Source organism: Gymnoscopelus braueri (assembly GCF_963280865.1).
Source record: "Gymnoscopelus braueri genome assembly, chromosome: 4".
Taxonomy (NCBI): Eukaryota; Metazoa; Chordata; class Actinopteri; order Myctophiformes; family Myctophidae; genus Gymnoscopelus; species Gymnoscopelus braueri.
This window is the reverse complement of record NC_137605.1, coordinates 48,184,121-48,199,120: the sequence shown is the minus strand read 5'-3', so window position 1 is coordinate 48,199,120 and position 15,000 is coordinate 48,184,121. Positions and strand designations below refer to the sequence as shown.

The window sequence follows — 15,000 nt, the reverse complement described above, 5'->3', positions numbered from 1 at the left end:
ACCATAGTGTGCCGATTATTCCATCTAGCATTAAATATAGATGTCAAATCTTAACATAATAGCGCTAGTGTCATTAACAGTGCACGTTTCTTAACATTACAAGGGCAACCTTCTAAGATCATGAAGATTTTGTGCCAATTAAGACGAACAGTAATTTTCTGCAATATTTCCCCACAGTTCATAGCTTCATTTATTTTTGCCCTCATTGCCTGTTCTTAAATTGATTGTATTTCCAGTGCTGCCTCTGTATTGGGGCCTTTGCATAAAAACAACTGCTCTCTAATTTCATTAATCAACCTTTGCTTGCAGCAAATATAAGTAAGAGCAAACCGATTGCATCATTATCCTGTAGATCTCCTCAAAGAATTTATTAGCGGATACCCAAGCCTTACAAATTTTAATTAACATCTAATTCGCACTTAAAGGGCCTTGACACTTAAGACAGAATTCTATTGAATCCATCCAGGCTCATTACAGTGCACCTTGACTAAGCCCTGGTAATTAGCATCAGTAAGGCACTGAACAAGAGGCAGAAACACCCTCATCAACACACGTTTACAATGGAGCCCTAAATCTGGTACTCATTAATAGCTCGCCTCCCAATCAATTATTAACACCTTTGCCGGACGCCAGGCTCACCGGGGCCAGGCCCGTAACTCCGGGCACGCCGAGGGCCACCTCTTTCTCCCCGGTTCTGTCCAGCATAGGTAATTACAACATTTAAAGACACCTGCTACTCAATGGCTTCGACCCGGGCTGTTAATTTATCCCCCCGATTGCAGACATTTATGTCTGAGAGTGTCACTATTAATTTGTGTTAATTTGGGGAGTGTGAGAACCCGGGCGTAAGGCTGAATGTGCTCGTCGCTCACCTGCGCTGGAGCCGGGGCTGTAATTGGAGTCTAATGGTCTGATTGATCAGTGAGTGTAGTGAGGGATGAGATGGGGCGGTGGCAGCTCCATCAGTCAGACAGAGAGAAACTCAGAGGAAGAAGAAGAGGAAGAGTGTGTGTGTGTGTGTGTGTGGGGGGGGGGGTGTCTGACGACAGCAGCACACAGTCTCAGTTGTCTTTCTGGAATTTCTTTCTAACTCTCAGTCCTTGTTCCCGCACGCACGCACGCACGCACGCACGCACGCACGCACGCACGCACGCACGCACGCACGCACGCACGCACGCACGCACGCACGCACGCACGCACGCACGCACGCACGCACGCACGCACGCACGCACGCACGCACGCACGCACGCACGCACGCACGCACGCACACACACACACACACACACACACACACACACACACACACACACACACACACACACACACACACACACACACACACACACACACACACACACACACACACACACACACACACACACACACACACACACACACACACACACACACACACACACACACACACACATTTGTATAGCTATACTTGTGAGGGTGGAAAGCGATTTTATTAATGCCATTTTAAAAACTTATAGACAGGCTATGTTCTGGTGCGCGACACCGCCACACAACCAAACATACCTCTAAACCCTTACCTGAATCTTTTCGTAATTGTAAGCCTGACCATAAAACAACAATTTATCTCGTGATGAACAGGAAAATGGTCCTCACGACGTCTAATTCTCAAATTCTACTAGACCTGTGGGGACATTTGACACTCACTATAGAAATAGTATAGAAACAACACACGTACACACGCAGGCACAGGCTCCAAAGTGCTTTGACCCAGGCCAATTACCTTTATTTCAGTTCAGACTCTTGTCTGGGTCCTTCAGGGGGTAAAACACCTGGTAGAGAGAACCTTACTTTTCTATGATTTCATTGTTTTGGGCCTCGCATGACTGGGTGTGTGTGTGTGCTACAACATGAATGCTACATTTTCAACACAAAAAATATGCATTTTTTTGGAATGAAATTTTGTTCAAAATAGTTTTGTGGGCAAATTAACGGGGCAATTGGTATGCAGACCGTCTCAGAGTGATTACATGCGCCATGCGGAGAACCCGTCTCCAGAGTAGGTCCAGGACTCCAGGCATGCGAGTGGACCCCCAAAATTATGTTTTTTTTTGGCTGCGGATCCCGTCTCAAAAAAGAAAATTCTGCCAGGATTTTGCAAAAATTGTACAAAAAGTATAAAATATGGTTAAAGTGGTTAAAATGATTGTGACGCCATATTAAATCGTTTTTCTGGGGACCCCCTGGTACACCCCCCCCCCCAAGGACCCCCGGAACCAATGCAATAGTGAGCAGTGTGCACATTTTAACAGTTTCTCCTACAGCAATAACTATAACTCCAGCATCCAGCAGTCGCACAGCGAACAGAACAGAGCCCCTGGGGTGTTCAGACCTGCCACGGCCAAACCATCAGCTGTGAAATCTGCTTTCCTCTTTGATAAACGGTCGAGATGTGACCCTATCTCTGTCCTGCAGATGCCCAGATTTCCTGTCATGCTCCCCCCCCCCCCCCCAACATTTCCCCCCTTCTCTCTCTCTCTCTGTTCTTCCCTTTCCTTTTCTCTCTGCCCCTTTCTTTCGAGGCCTGCCTAGACAACTGCATGCAACGCTCCACTCGGCGTTCTCTTCTCAGCATCATCCATCACTCTGGTCAGCCACCGAGACCCTGAGTCCACCACCGGCAGCCTCCCCCCCCCCCCCCCCCCCACACACAGCAAGACGTAGTCAGGCCAACTCCAGCCTCAGCTCCCATTTGCTTCTCGTGGCTCAGGGGACCAGCGCCCCACCAGACTGTACAGGACTGCTGGTCCCCTGGCACCAAGAAGCCCTTTGCTCACACTCCTCCACACACCACCTGAACTACCCACACCTGACGCACTCACGGCTGTACTGAAATGTTTACCACAATGACCCTATATCAGTGGTTCTCAAACTTTTTTCATGTCAAAGGACCCCCAAAATGATATGTATTTGGCCGCGGACCCCCATCTAAAAAATATTGCTCTAGGGACCCCAAGAAGCAAAGATTTGAGTTTAAAATGTTCGCAAAAAAAAAAGAAATATTGGCTATATTCAAAGATTTGCACACATTTTCAAGATTTTTCAAAAATAGCAGATTTACAAGCTCATAGCGTGGCACTCAGTGCCCCGCTGTGAGCTGTGAGCTATATTTAGCAATTTTTTAATAGCTAAAGTATAAATAATAGTTAAAGTGGTTAAAATGATTGTGACGCTATATTAACTACTTTTGCTGGGGACCCCCTGGTACCCCCCGAAGGACCCCTGGGGGTCCCCGAACCCCACTTTGAGAACCAATGCCCTATAGTATCCCTATTCTGGGGCAAACATTTGTCAAAAATATACAGTGTCGCTTTGAGAAACGTTGTGAGCTTGCAGATCTGCAATTTCTCGGCGAGATCATTTATCAGCTTGGCTTCCAGTTCCAATTTTGTCTGCTCATTATTTTTGTTTAATCACTTCCAATTTCACTTATGTATCCTGTATCCTGTATACATTCTCTCTCCTGATTGGACGAAATTGGTATCCTGACCTGAACATGTATTTTCAGTTTACTAAAGAGCTGGAGAGAGTGGAGACCCTCTATAGCAATGATTACCACTGGAATATACAGTAGAGCTATTTAACACTTATTGTATCAAAATAAATATCACTTATTGCACCTTTAAAGCAGCATGTATAATACAATACAGCAGTGGTTCTCAAAGTGGGGTCTGGGGACCCCCAGTGGTCCTTGACGAGTTACGGGTCCATTTGGTTCCATTTGTAGACTCTCTGAGTTAGGAATTTTTAGATGTGAGACGGGGGTCTTTGGTGGCCTAATGCATATCAAATTGGGGGTCCTTGAAACAAAAAAAGTTTCAGAACCACTGTAATACAGTGGTCTATCTCTGGGTGGGACAAGAGGTGAAAAGTAGACGTGTGCCACGAGTCGAGCCCAACGACATGTGCCCAAGAACACCTTGATATCCAGCAAGTTGAAGCCTTTCAAATTACACGTCTGAGATGAAGGAATAAAAAAAGTCCTTTTGATTTCAGAGAGGGCATATCAATAGGCATACGAGCTAGGTCACGTGTTTCCAGCGCGAGAGAGGTGTCACTTTTGCCATATAGCCGACTGCCATGGGGTAATACATTCACCTCTGTGGGTTTCAGAAATCTAACAGAATAAAAGGAGATGTAATAGTCTGCGGAGGTCATACTTCATAAGAATGACTGAGAGTGCCTCCTGGGTGAGGTAAGGACCCATGAAGCAATAAGCCTTTATTTCTACCCTCAAATGCTTTATATCGCCTCCTGACCCTGTGTTGGAGCACTTTGCCGGCCTGACATGCATCAAAACTGGCCAGCTTTTTTTCCCTCCCTCACTCTTTCCTCCAACGCAGGTCATTCTTCACACCCCTTGTTTAACTTTTCTCCATCTACAGGTGAGGCATTAGGGGCTTGTTCATGTCTCAAAGTGTCTAGTCTTTGAATACTTGCGCCACTCCCTTCACTCCCACTGAAATAACTGAGATAAATGCCGTACCACATCAAGGACGTTGCCAGCGGCCCAGTGTTTAACAAGGCAACAACTCAGTGGCTAAAGGTTGGATAAAAAAAGCAACGATTGCGATGAGATGATTCCCTAGTGGCGGGGAGAAATGCGGGGAATTGATTGATGGCTACTTCAGTTTATTCAAATGCCTGACGAGACAAAGTAAAAGCGGAGCATTAAAGCCTCAAAAAAGGCAGCTCGCTAAAACAAAACCTACCCAGTTGGGGTTGACCCGTTCTTTAATGAGCGATTGTGAGAAGCGGCTAACAGCCAGTACCCCGTTTGAGAGACGAGACTTAAGAGCGGAGGAGGGCAACCAGTGAAGCATTGAAAGGGCCCCCCAGGAGAATAGGCACACATGAGATCCTTAAAGGCAATATGCCAGAGCTCCTTCCTCCGCCTTTAATTGCAAGAGAGAGTTGGCATGTTCTCTAACCCCTCCACAGCCTATTACAGGTGAAGACCACCACCTGGCTCACTAAAAAAATAATAGATAACTGGATCTGGAACGCAGGATCGGATTCCACAGAGGGCACTTAGTTAAGGCCTTAACACTCCCGCCAGGAGCAATGTTCTCAAACTACAGCCAGTTTTGGAACATTTGTGTAATGAATGTCTCGTGTAATGAGTGTTGATGGTGTGAAAAACAAGAATAACCAATAAAATAGAATAAAATGTGCTTCTCATGCCATTGAGGGTCATCTGAGGGAGAGCGGAGGCACGCCTGGATGCCTTTCAGGGAAATTCATGGCGAGTTTGGAGGAAAAATATATGACTTTGTCACTTTGGTAAAAGCGACTTGAGGTGTTGCTCCGTCAAATCACTCTTCCCCCAAGGATAACTGGCTTTACCCCGAGAGATGCCATATTTCATGGCCATAATACGGCCTGAGTTATTTAAAGCTGCTGATGACTTCAAAACCACGGCAGAAGCTTAGAAAACAGTCGAAAACTGTTCTGAGAATGATTTAATAAAGTTATGCATTGAAGAAGTCTGGGAGAACGGGGGGGGGCCTTTGAGTCCAAAATCCTTGTGGACTTCGCCTTATGTTACTTAACAGGATAAATGTGAGATTGGTTACAATTTTTAATAAGAATTTCTTAATTAATCCAAATGCAAAATGAAATATCAAACCCATAGAGGACTCGTTGTTCCACCAGAGCACTAGGTCAACACACGCCTCTGCAGCTGAAGGGAGCCAGACTGGATCTTTTAAACCAGAGAGGCCAGTGCACTGATATGAAGCTGCTGGGTTGAGAGGAACATAAAAAATAATGGATCGTAACTTCATTCAATTGAAGGCTGGATTGAACTCGAAATCCACCAATTAAAGCGTTTTGTCATAAAATATGCAGATTAAATGGTTAAAATGGATGCACTTCAAAGGCTTTTGTTGGGGGGGGGCAGTTAGATCCCAGAGGAGTCAACTCAATGGGTTGGAATGCCATGGGAATTTGCTTCCTCTTTCCATTAAAATAGGCTTTAGACCAAGAACTTTCTAGTAATCGTGTGTCCAAAGCCACTAAGGCAAACTACTGCGCAGGACTTAATAGCAAGTCCACTCCACCAGCAGCAATTTGAGGACAATCTTTTGGAAAACGACAAAAACATAAGACAGGTGTTTGAAACCATTGTGTGGAGTGAAAATAAAGGCAGAACAGGAAAGGAAGATGAAAACACAGACATACCATGCCACTGCTGTCAGGATTCATCTCAATTTTCCCCTCGAAGGGACCCCATGTTGTGCCCACAGGGAGCTGCAGCCGACAGTGGATCCGTCGTTCGCCATCTTTGAGGAATGCGTCCAGCTCTCCTAAAAAAAAAGAAAATACAATATTGACCGAAATAGTCATCCGCAATGTTCTATACAAGCATACAAGCTCTATAAAAAAACAATCACAGTGATGCACATTCGTTGCCATTTGCCCTGAAACCCAAATGTGTTATCACATAATTGCCTAAAGGCCCCACACTATTTAGAGACCAGTTTCAAAACGGATAAGCAAATCGAGTGAACATCCATCCGATGGTGTTCCTCAGAAACACAGCCCGCTAACCTTACTTGAAAGGTGTCTTGTGTCGAGATAATCTCTGTGAGACACTGCAGGCTCACTGGCAGGCAGTGGCAGTATAGTGGCAGGCCTATTTCTGTTGTTGCAGGAACGGCTGGGCCCTTGTTAGTGCTGTGTGCAGAGCTGCAGTTAATTAGCAGTGAAAGCGGATAGCACTGTTAGCACTACCAGCGCTCACCTCCCTGACACCCCCGAGCTATCTTATCTCTTAGATTCAGTGTACTTTTTTGGGACAGTGATTAATCAAATAGTTATGATAAACCCCTTGGCCGGCTATGACATAGCTTGCCGCGGAGTATGTTTGCATTCGTGTGTTTGTGTGTGTGTGCGTGTGTGTGTGTGTGTGTGTGTGTGTGTGTGTGTGTGTGTGTGTGTGTGTGTGCGTGCATGCGTGCGTGCGTGTGTGTGTGAAGACAAAGTTATGCAGCACGCAGCTCTCAAAAACACACTTCCGCCTCGTCACTTTGACAACACTGAGAGGCCTGGTGAAGGAACATTCAAACGTCCAGACTGCTGCCTCCATGTGATACTGCATCTAGCATATCAACTCATTAAGGCCCTGACACTCCAAGCCCACTTGAAAGAACTAATGGCGACTCATCAGATCGCCTTGCCTTGCCTCATGTCTAGAGGTGAAACAGTTAATCGAACTGATCAATTTAATCAGTTATAAAAAATAATAGATACAAATAATAAATTATTAACAATCGATCCCTATCATGGGCATGTCCTTGTAGCCAAAATATGATCAGCAATTTTCACTATTGTTGCACAACACCATTGTGCGAATAAGCATAAAATAGCGCTTAAAGGGATACTTCACTTTCGGGCCGGGGACACATTTAAAAAAAATATTAAAAATAAATGAAAAAAGTTATGGAAAATTCATGGCCCCCTCACACATTAGTAGGACACTCTAATGCGTGAGGGGGCCATGAATTTTCCATAACTTTTTTCATTTATTTTTAATATTTTTTTTAAATGTGTCCCCGGCCCTAAAGTGAAGTATCCCTTTAAATGTAATTTAAAATGTAGGGGGAAAAAATGTGCTTCTCAATTATTCAATTAATCAAGAATGAATCGATAGAATAATCACTAATAAAATAATCAGTAGTTGCAACCCTAGCCGGAACATACCACAAAGAATACAGCATCTGTAAGGTGTATGTTCTACACTATGTGTGAGATTAAATAACTCTCCATACCAGGAGATGGCAGTAGGCTGTATTCAGAATCCAAAAGGAAAACTTCTATAATGGGAAGACAACTGAGAGCATTTTCAGGCCACTCTGAATCCTGTTTATACGGTCCTATTTTATGCTCGAAATCCGAATTGAGAATGTCTTATGTAAATTTGCACCTGGCACTGGCAGTGTCTGCTCTGCTCTGCTCTAGGCCTTTTTCTCATGACGAGGCAGAGGAGAAAAATCTGTGACGTCAATAATTCCGTCTGTGTGCCCTACTTTTAATCTGTCATTGGCTTGCTTCTCGTTACTTCCGTTTCTCTCCTCATGCTCTGATTTTCTCAGGCTGAACAACCAAACAGAGAGCGACCACCTCCGCTGCCGGTTCAACTAGTGGTGCAACAGTGAATCAAACAAATCAATTTAATCGATTATTTTAAGAAATAATCGATAATCGATAATTTTATTAAATAATTGATTTGTAATCAATCTCTATTTTATGTCATTGTACTAGGAGAAAAGTTTCAAAAAATGCCAAAACATTTCAAGGATAGTGAAAATAGCAGATCTATATGCTCACAACGTGACGCATTGCGACACGTTGCGAGCTTGTATATCTGCTATTTTCACTAATAAGTATAAAATAGGGATTAAGTGGTGAATCGATTCGTTAATATATTTAAAAAAAATACAAATACAATTATAACACACTTCTCGATTATTCGATAAATCGAAAAGGAAATCCGTGGAATGAACGCTAAGAAAAGAATCGATAGTTGCAGCCCTAGATGTCAACATGCTTAGTCACACAAAAACTACAGACGATTGTCAGCCACAGATTGGGCCATGTCGGCTTGGTATGTCAGGGCCTTTACACCAACTCTGAACAGGCCCAAGCACAAAGGACAAAGTCATTATAATAGCTTTAAATCAGACTTGTATCGCTTTCACACACTATTGTGTAGCATGTTGAGCTGGTATGGAAAGGTACATGGCCATGTGCACCTTCTCATGCATAAACATCAACATCAACTTCAGTCAACGTGATCGTTGGCCAAAAACCACACGCTACAGAGGACACCTGTTCCAACATTCAAGGTCACAGAAAGGTCATTGATGATACAATTCTTTTTTAAATCACTCCTCACTCCTAATGTTCCAGTATTAAAGTAAAAAATATACCACTTAAGCCCTGTATGTACTTTGTCATACAAAAAATACTGAAAATAGCTGATCTACAAGATCACAAATATTTTCACAATTTTCATGTCCGGCAATGTTTGATTTTTTTTTCAACATTTTGACTGAATGTCCTGCCCAAAACAGGGACACCAGGTTGAAATTGGTAAAAAAAAAGAAAAAAACATAAAACACTGAACAGGAAGTGGTGTAAACATGTTACATTAAGGCAAAGACACACACAGTTTTGGAAGCAAATCCAAATAAGATACTTTGAAATTCATTATCTCTCTCTCTCTTTTTTCTTGCTTTCTCCCCCTCATCCTTCCTGCTGTAGCACACTGTGCTCCTACTGCCGCAGTGGAAGGTGGGTAAGCTCATTAGACAGAAATAATTAAACATTGGAGCACAGCTGGCCATCATCAGAGGCAGCCTCACAGTGAGAGCAACAGCCACCGCTTGATGCATTCTGTTTGTCCTCAGATAAGACCGACGGCCTTTCACCGCTTGGACGCAACTTCCTGTTTAGCCCTGCTTGAGTTGACACACGACTTACAGTCATCCCCAAGCCAATGACTCGTGTTTTCTTTACTTTCTTTTTTAAAGCATGGCTGGAGAAGGGGGGGGGGGAACTGGTACAGTCAGTACATGTAGGTGTGATAGGGGAGAAAGGGGATTGTGATTCAATTTGCTGGGCTTGTGGTCCACCGTGTTTTAGGTGCCAGTTGTTTGCGTCCTGTACCAAATGTTGCCTGAGGACCTTGGGCTCCCAGATGGCTTGTCACATCTGTTGCAGATACCAGTGGAAGACCTCTACGAAATCACCAGTGGATGAATAACAGGCTCCCTTCATACTCTATCTACTGTAAGAACTCACAGTTTCTCCATCCAATCCAAACACACCCAGGTAACAACCAAGGCTGCATTATATTGCAATGTTCCAGCAATAACATAGCTATAATTCAGTTGCTTACAAGTCCCCCTAATCCCTACTGTGTGGTCTACTTATCAGGTCCAGCCTCAAAAAAAGATTTTCTAACAAACACAGATACAGCACGGTCACAGATGAAGACTAAAAGGAAAGCGCACATTGGGACGGTTTGACAAACCATGCCCCTGTTTTTTTTCCATCTTCAGTGTACCCGATCAACCAATGCTCAAATGACACAGAATTGGCAAAGGAAAGCTGAGGATGTGGCTCAAGCGCTGTGCCCCCTCCCCCAACCTCGTCCCTGCTCCCAAACCCCCCACCTACCCACCCACCCACCACCCCAAAACCCCCCTCCCTCTGATAAGATCATCATCTGTCGCTAGACTCTAGGGTCTGTTCCTGCGCTCCACAAATACTTGGCAGACCAATGAATGTCCCTTTGTGTGGAGAGATCCTCCTCAGATAGCAACCAAGATGCTCCACATTGGCATCTGTGTTTTTTTTCCCCCTGTCTTTCTTTTTTGTTATGCTGCGGAGGAATAAGGAATCTCATCTCTCTATTGGCTGGCAAGCGACTGCATACTAACGAGCTCCTTGGTGGCAGAGTGCCATCCTTCTATGATTTGAAGAGCAAATGTGTGCAGGCCAGTGGCAGCGAGATGGCCTCAATAGGTTGATCAAGCTCCCCTAGCTAATTAATTATCATTATTAGATATAATGAAGGCCATCTGACCTAACATTTTAAATGTGGAAATATAATGGTCCTCCCTTTCATTTTAAAAGTCTACAGAATATAACCGAACTTATTTTAGAACTGAGAAAGTTCGAAAAGGTTACGCTCTTATCAAATATCACAAAAACCAAACAGATTTGACCCTAATTAAGAATGAGATTCAAAAATTGCTTTCTTACATGGCCTCTCTGTGCTGCTCCAGTGGATTCCTGGAAGTCAATGATAGATACATATTTCACTGGGAACGTTTCTCTTAATGCACATGTAGTGTGGAAGTGAATTTCCCACTATGTAATTTCTGTCCCAGAGTACGGAGTCTGTTAATGGTCAGACATGACAAATGACATCATCAACTCTGCCTTACTGCAGATTTACATTAGTTTAAGGAAAGGATTTGCATAAGTTATCTCCAACACAAATTTCACTTCAATAACTAATGTTAGCTCAAAGATCACCCTTGCAAAAAAAGAAAAAAAAGAAAACCTCTACATAGTGCTCTACAAATATATCGATTTGTATTTTGGCCCTTTCATTATCATTATACCATAATGAAAATAGCAGCTCTACAAGCTCACAACACGTCACGCTGCGCTGTGTAGATCGGCTTCGCCACGCGATACCGTAGTACTACAAAGTATAAAATAGGTCTTAAGTGGTCAGTATTTACTTATCCAATTCATGACACTGAGTATAATAACAGGAAGAAAATAAATTCTACGAAAATAGTAAATGTATGAAATAATGACAGAAGATGTTTAAAGCAACTCAACTCCACTGATATTATACAAAAGGTTTCAAATAGAAGCAAATAAATGATTGCTGTTCAAAGTTCAATAACCTGTGCGTGGCAATTCAGCGATGCCCTCCTGGATCCCAGTCATCTCCACTGATAGGCCTGCGTTATAAAGCTGCCAAATGGACTATAAATTAATATACCACGAGAAGCATATGGGGTGAAATGGAATGCTCTGTATCGGTTCAACAAAAGGTGCTACATCTTTAAAGCAGATATGTGATATGAAATTTTTACAGCTGAAGGAGAAATGTCACAGAGCATTGATAAGAGAGCGATGAACTTTCCTCCCCCCCCTCCATCCCCCCACCAAGTCGCTATTATCAGGTCCCGGTGAACAAAATGCATCATTTATAACCCAGAGCCCACACTATTATCTCCGGGCGAGACACTTGTTTTAAAACAGTGAAGGACCTCCACCCCACCCCTCACCCACACCCTCCCCTCCCAGAAAAGAAGGCCCTCCGTTTGGTTCTTTCTGGCCATTCCTTTGAACAGCAGGAGAAAGCTGACCCTTTTCTGGCAGTGGTGGAAGAAGTACTCAGATCAGTACTACAATATAAACAAGACTGACATGAAAATGTCATTAACAGGTTGGCTCAATATAAAGAAAATGAGTGCGTCTGTGTCTATTTGTGTGTCTGTCTGTATTTGTGTGTGCGTGCGTGCGTGCGTGCGTGTCGTTCTGTGTCATTTCCCATCGTAAGAATCAATTGCACAGCAGTGAAAGCAGCACCTCCCCACTGCAATGTCACGGCGACGTCGCGATCCGCAAAATACACGCAGTTGGCTTATTTTCTTTGCTCGCACATACAACAGATAAAATATAAATAAGACCCTTACGGGTCCATTTGTACAAATACAATCCATTTGGTTCCATGCATTTTACCCACTTGGGGAGTAGCAAACACACCCAAAACGGCTAGGAAATAATTATAAGATTAATCGAGAGCACATCGTCACTACAGGTTGTCGTTAAGTAAATAAAGCATTCATACTTTTGAACTCATACAATCCCTGATAAGTGAATGTGACACCGCTGTGCTCTGCTGTCCGTGTCCGCTGCAGCTTTTCAGATCCCATAGTCTGAGAGGATGGCGAGCCCTCACTGGCTGGCCTCTTAACAAGGCCAGCTAATGAGGAAAAAGTGATGAGAAAGTGACGACTAGTTGCCGGGTCTGTTCATAGACAGGCTGGCTTTGCAGGCCAACCTGTAAAAATACTTTGTAACAAGCAAAAGGCCTGTATTCAAAACTTCACTTGAGTGAACTTACAGTACCAAAGTAAAAGTACTAAAAAGTTTCAAAATTGGTCAAACTTTTTTTATTTTCAATAGGAGGTCTGAAAGCCCTCAGTCTTGTAGACGGGCTATTTTCAAATAGATGAAGCATAAAATATGGCTGAATTGGTTCATGTTTCTTTTGTAATAATACCGGTAATCTAAATCTACAAAGTAACTTGTAACTTAACCTTTCACATAATGGTAGTGGGGTAAAAAAAAATACAGTATTTGGCTCTCAGAAGTATAAAGTATTGAAAGATTAACATACTCAAGTAAAGTAAAAGTACCTCCAAATTGTACTTGTAGTTACTTTCCACCACTGGTTTCCAGGCAACCGCAGTGAGCTTGACTGAGGGGAGGGGGGGGGGCAGACAGGCAGTGGAATGGGGGGGGTTAGACAAGCTAAAGGGATTAGGGTATTTTAGCTCTGACACTCAGCACACGGGGTGGGGGGGGGGGCTGTTGGGCCAGCTGGGAGTGTGGGGGTGTGGGCGGGTGCAAAATAAAAATCCTCAGTGCTGGTTTTACCACATTCAACCTGGTGTCCCTATTTTAGGCAGATATTTAATAAAAAAGCAAAAATACCCCCTACAAGCTCAAAACGTGTCTCAGTGCATTGGAGCTTGTAGATCGGCTATTCTTCCGTGACACTGTCGTATGGTGAAGTATAAAATGAGGCTTAAGTGGTTCTCTGAGATTGTATACTTTACCTCATTTTTTACTCTCTCTGAGTTAAACACTATTTCCTGTGTGGCGGGGATTGCTTGGCTAAAAGATACTTCTTTTTAGATGCCCTCAACAATGCATGCAGTAACTGAATAAAGAGTGCACAAAATGCACATTGCAATCATGCCACTAAAAGGTGAATAGAAAGCCATAACTAAAGACTTGGATGCATGCTTTGGACATGGATGTTGCTGTTGTTAGTTGCTGTCATTGAACAACTGAAATAGAACAGTTGTCAAGGACTCAGTTTGATCAAAAGCCCGCAGAAGTTAGCAGTAAGGATGCTGACAACAATCTGCAAGGCATCCATCTTTAGAGAAGTGCTGAGGTGTCTGTTGATAGCATGTAAAAGGAAGACAGGAAAACTTAAAGAATGATTGTCCTCACACAAAGATATGGCCATATCACAAACAACATCTAGAGGACACACTATTATTCAAGGAATCTGATCTGTTTTAAATGCTTCCTGAAATTTGAGAACCATCAAAAAGACATTACTCCAAACTGGGCCTGTCAGAATAAATGAGTAATTGGGGATTTATTCATTGGCAATGTATAGGCTACGTGTGCCTGAAACAGTTGGCTAAAAACATGTGAACGTTTCTTTTTGTAGAAGTTGGCTTTCGTCCAGAAAGAATACGGACAATGAATCCTAAATTGATGCGTGGCTGCAATGTTACGTCATTTTTTACTGCGCGACTCCAGCCTTCTAGAAGTTGGTCTGTGTGTCTGTCTGTGTGTCTGTGTGTCCGGACTCTCCGGAGCTAATCTCGCAAACCGCTGGAGCGATCAGTGCTGAATTCCTTGTGCACACTGCCAGTAGGCCACAGTACCTCCACTAATTTCTTTCACATAATTTGAATAAATATCAGAATATCAGGCTGAAACCTTGCACAAATTTGTAGTCATAGTCATAGATATGTCATAGACTGGCCACATTTTTTGTAATTTTGATTCCTGCGTTTTTGTTTATATGCATTAAAAACGGACTAATTGACTCTATGGCTTAGCGTTTTTTGTTTAAAGGTTAAAGCTATATGTTCTGCTTATAATCACTGCTATAGAGTTTTTATATTCGTTTTTATAGTCTTTCCGGCTGTTTAGTAAACAGAAAACCCATTCAGGTCAGAATAACAAGAAAGAACTCCATAAACATAATTTATCAGCATCAATTTTGTAATGTTCCAGTTCGTTTGCTAATTTCTTGGGTTCATCACTTACAATTTCATTTGTTTATTCTCTATTGAGTTCTCTCTCCTGATTGGATCAAACTGGTATCCCTACCTGAAAATGGATTTTCTCTTTATAGCAATAATCAGAATATAGTTCTATTTAACACAGATTTTAACAAAAAATATGTATGATTTACAACCACTTTAATTTATACTGTTGTAAAAAGGTGTCACATGCTGGAAATAGCAGATCTACAAGCTCACGGCCCGTCGTATCATATGACAAAGCATACATCAGGCTTTAATCTTAAATACCTCTCCTGTGTTCCATTTTCACTGATGTTGCTGTGATACCTATGATACCTGAATTTCTCTCTGGGATCGATAAAGCTTTACCATA

The 15,000-nt window shown here is 42.9% G+C and overlaps 1 protein-coding gene across 2 annotated transcripts in view; it reads right to left on the bottom strand.

Annotated features, from left to right (window-relative positions):
- zfpm2a (zinc finger protein, FOG family member 2a) overlaps window positions 1-15,000 on the bottom strand; it is a gene marked incomplete at its 3' end in the record, with an annotated part of 145,707 nt that overhangs the window by 67,136 nt on the left and 63,571 nt on the right. The window contains exon 4 of one of the 2 annotated variants that reach the window (XM_080427634.1): window positions 6,217-6,341. In XM_080427634.1, the coding sequence (XP_080283760.1) occupies window positions 6,217-6,341 (125 nt within the window). The remainder of the gene's footprint in view (window positions 1-6,216; window positions 6,342-15,000) is intronic. The other variant, XM_080427635.1, reaches the window with a different exon arrangement.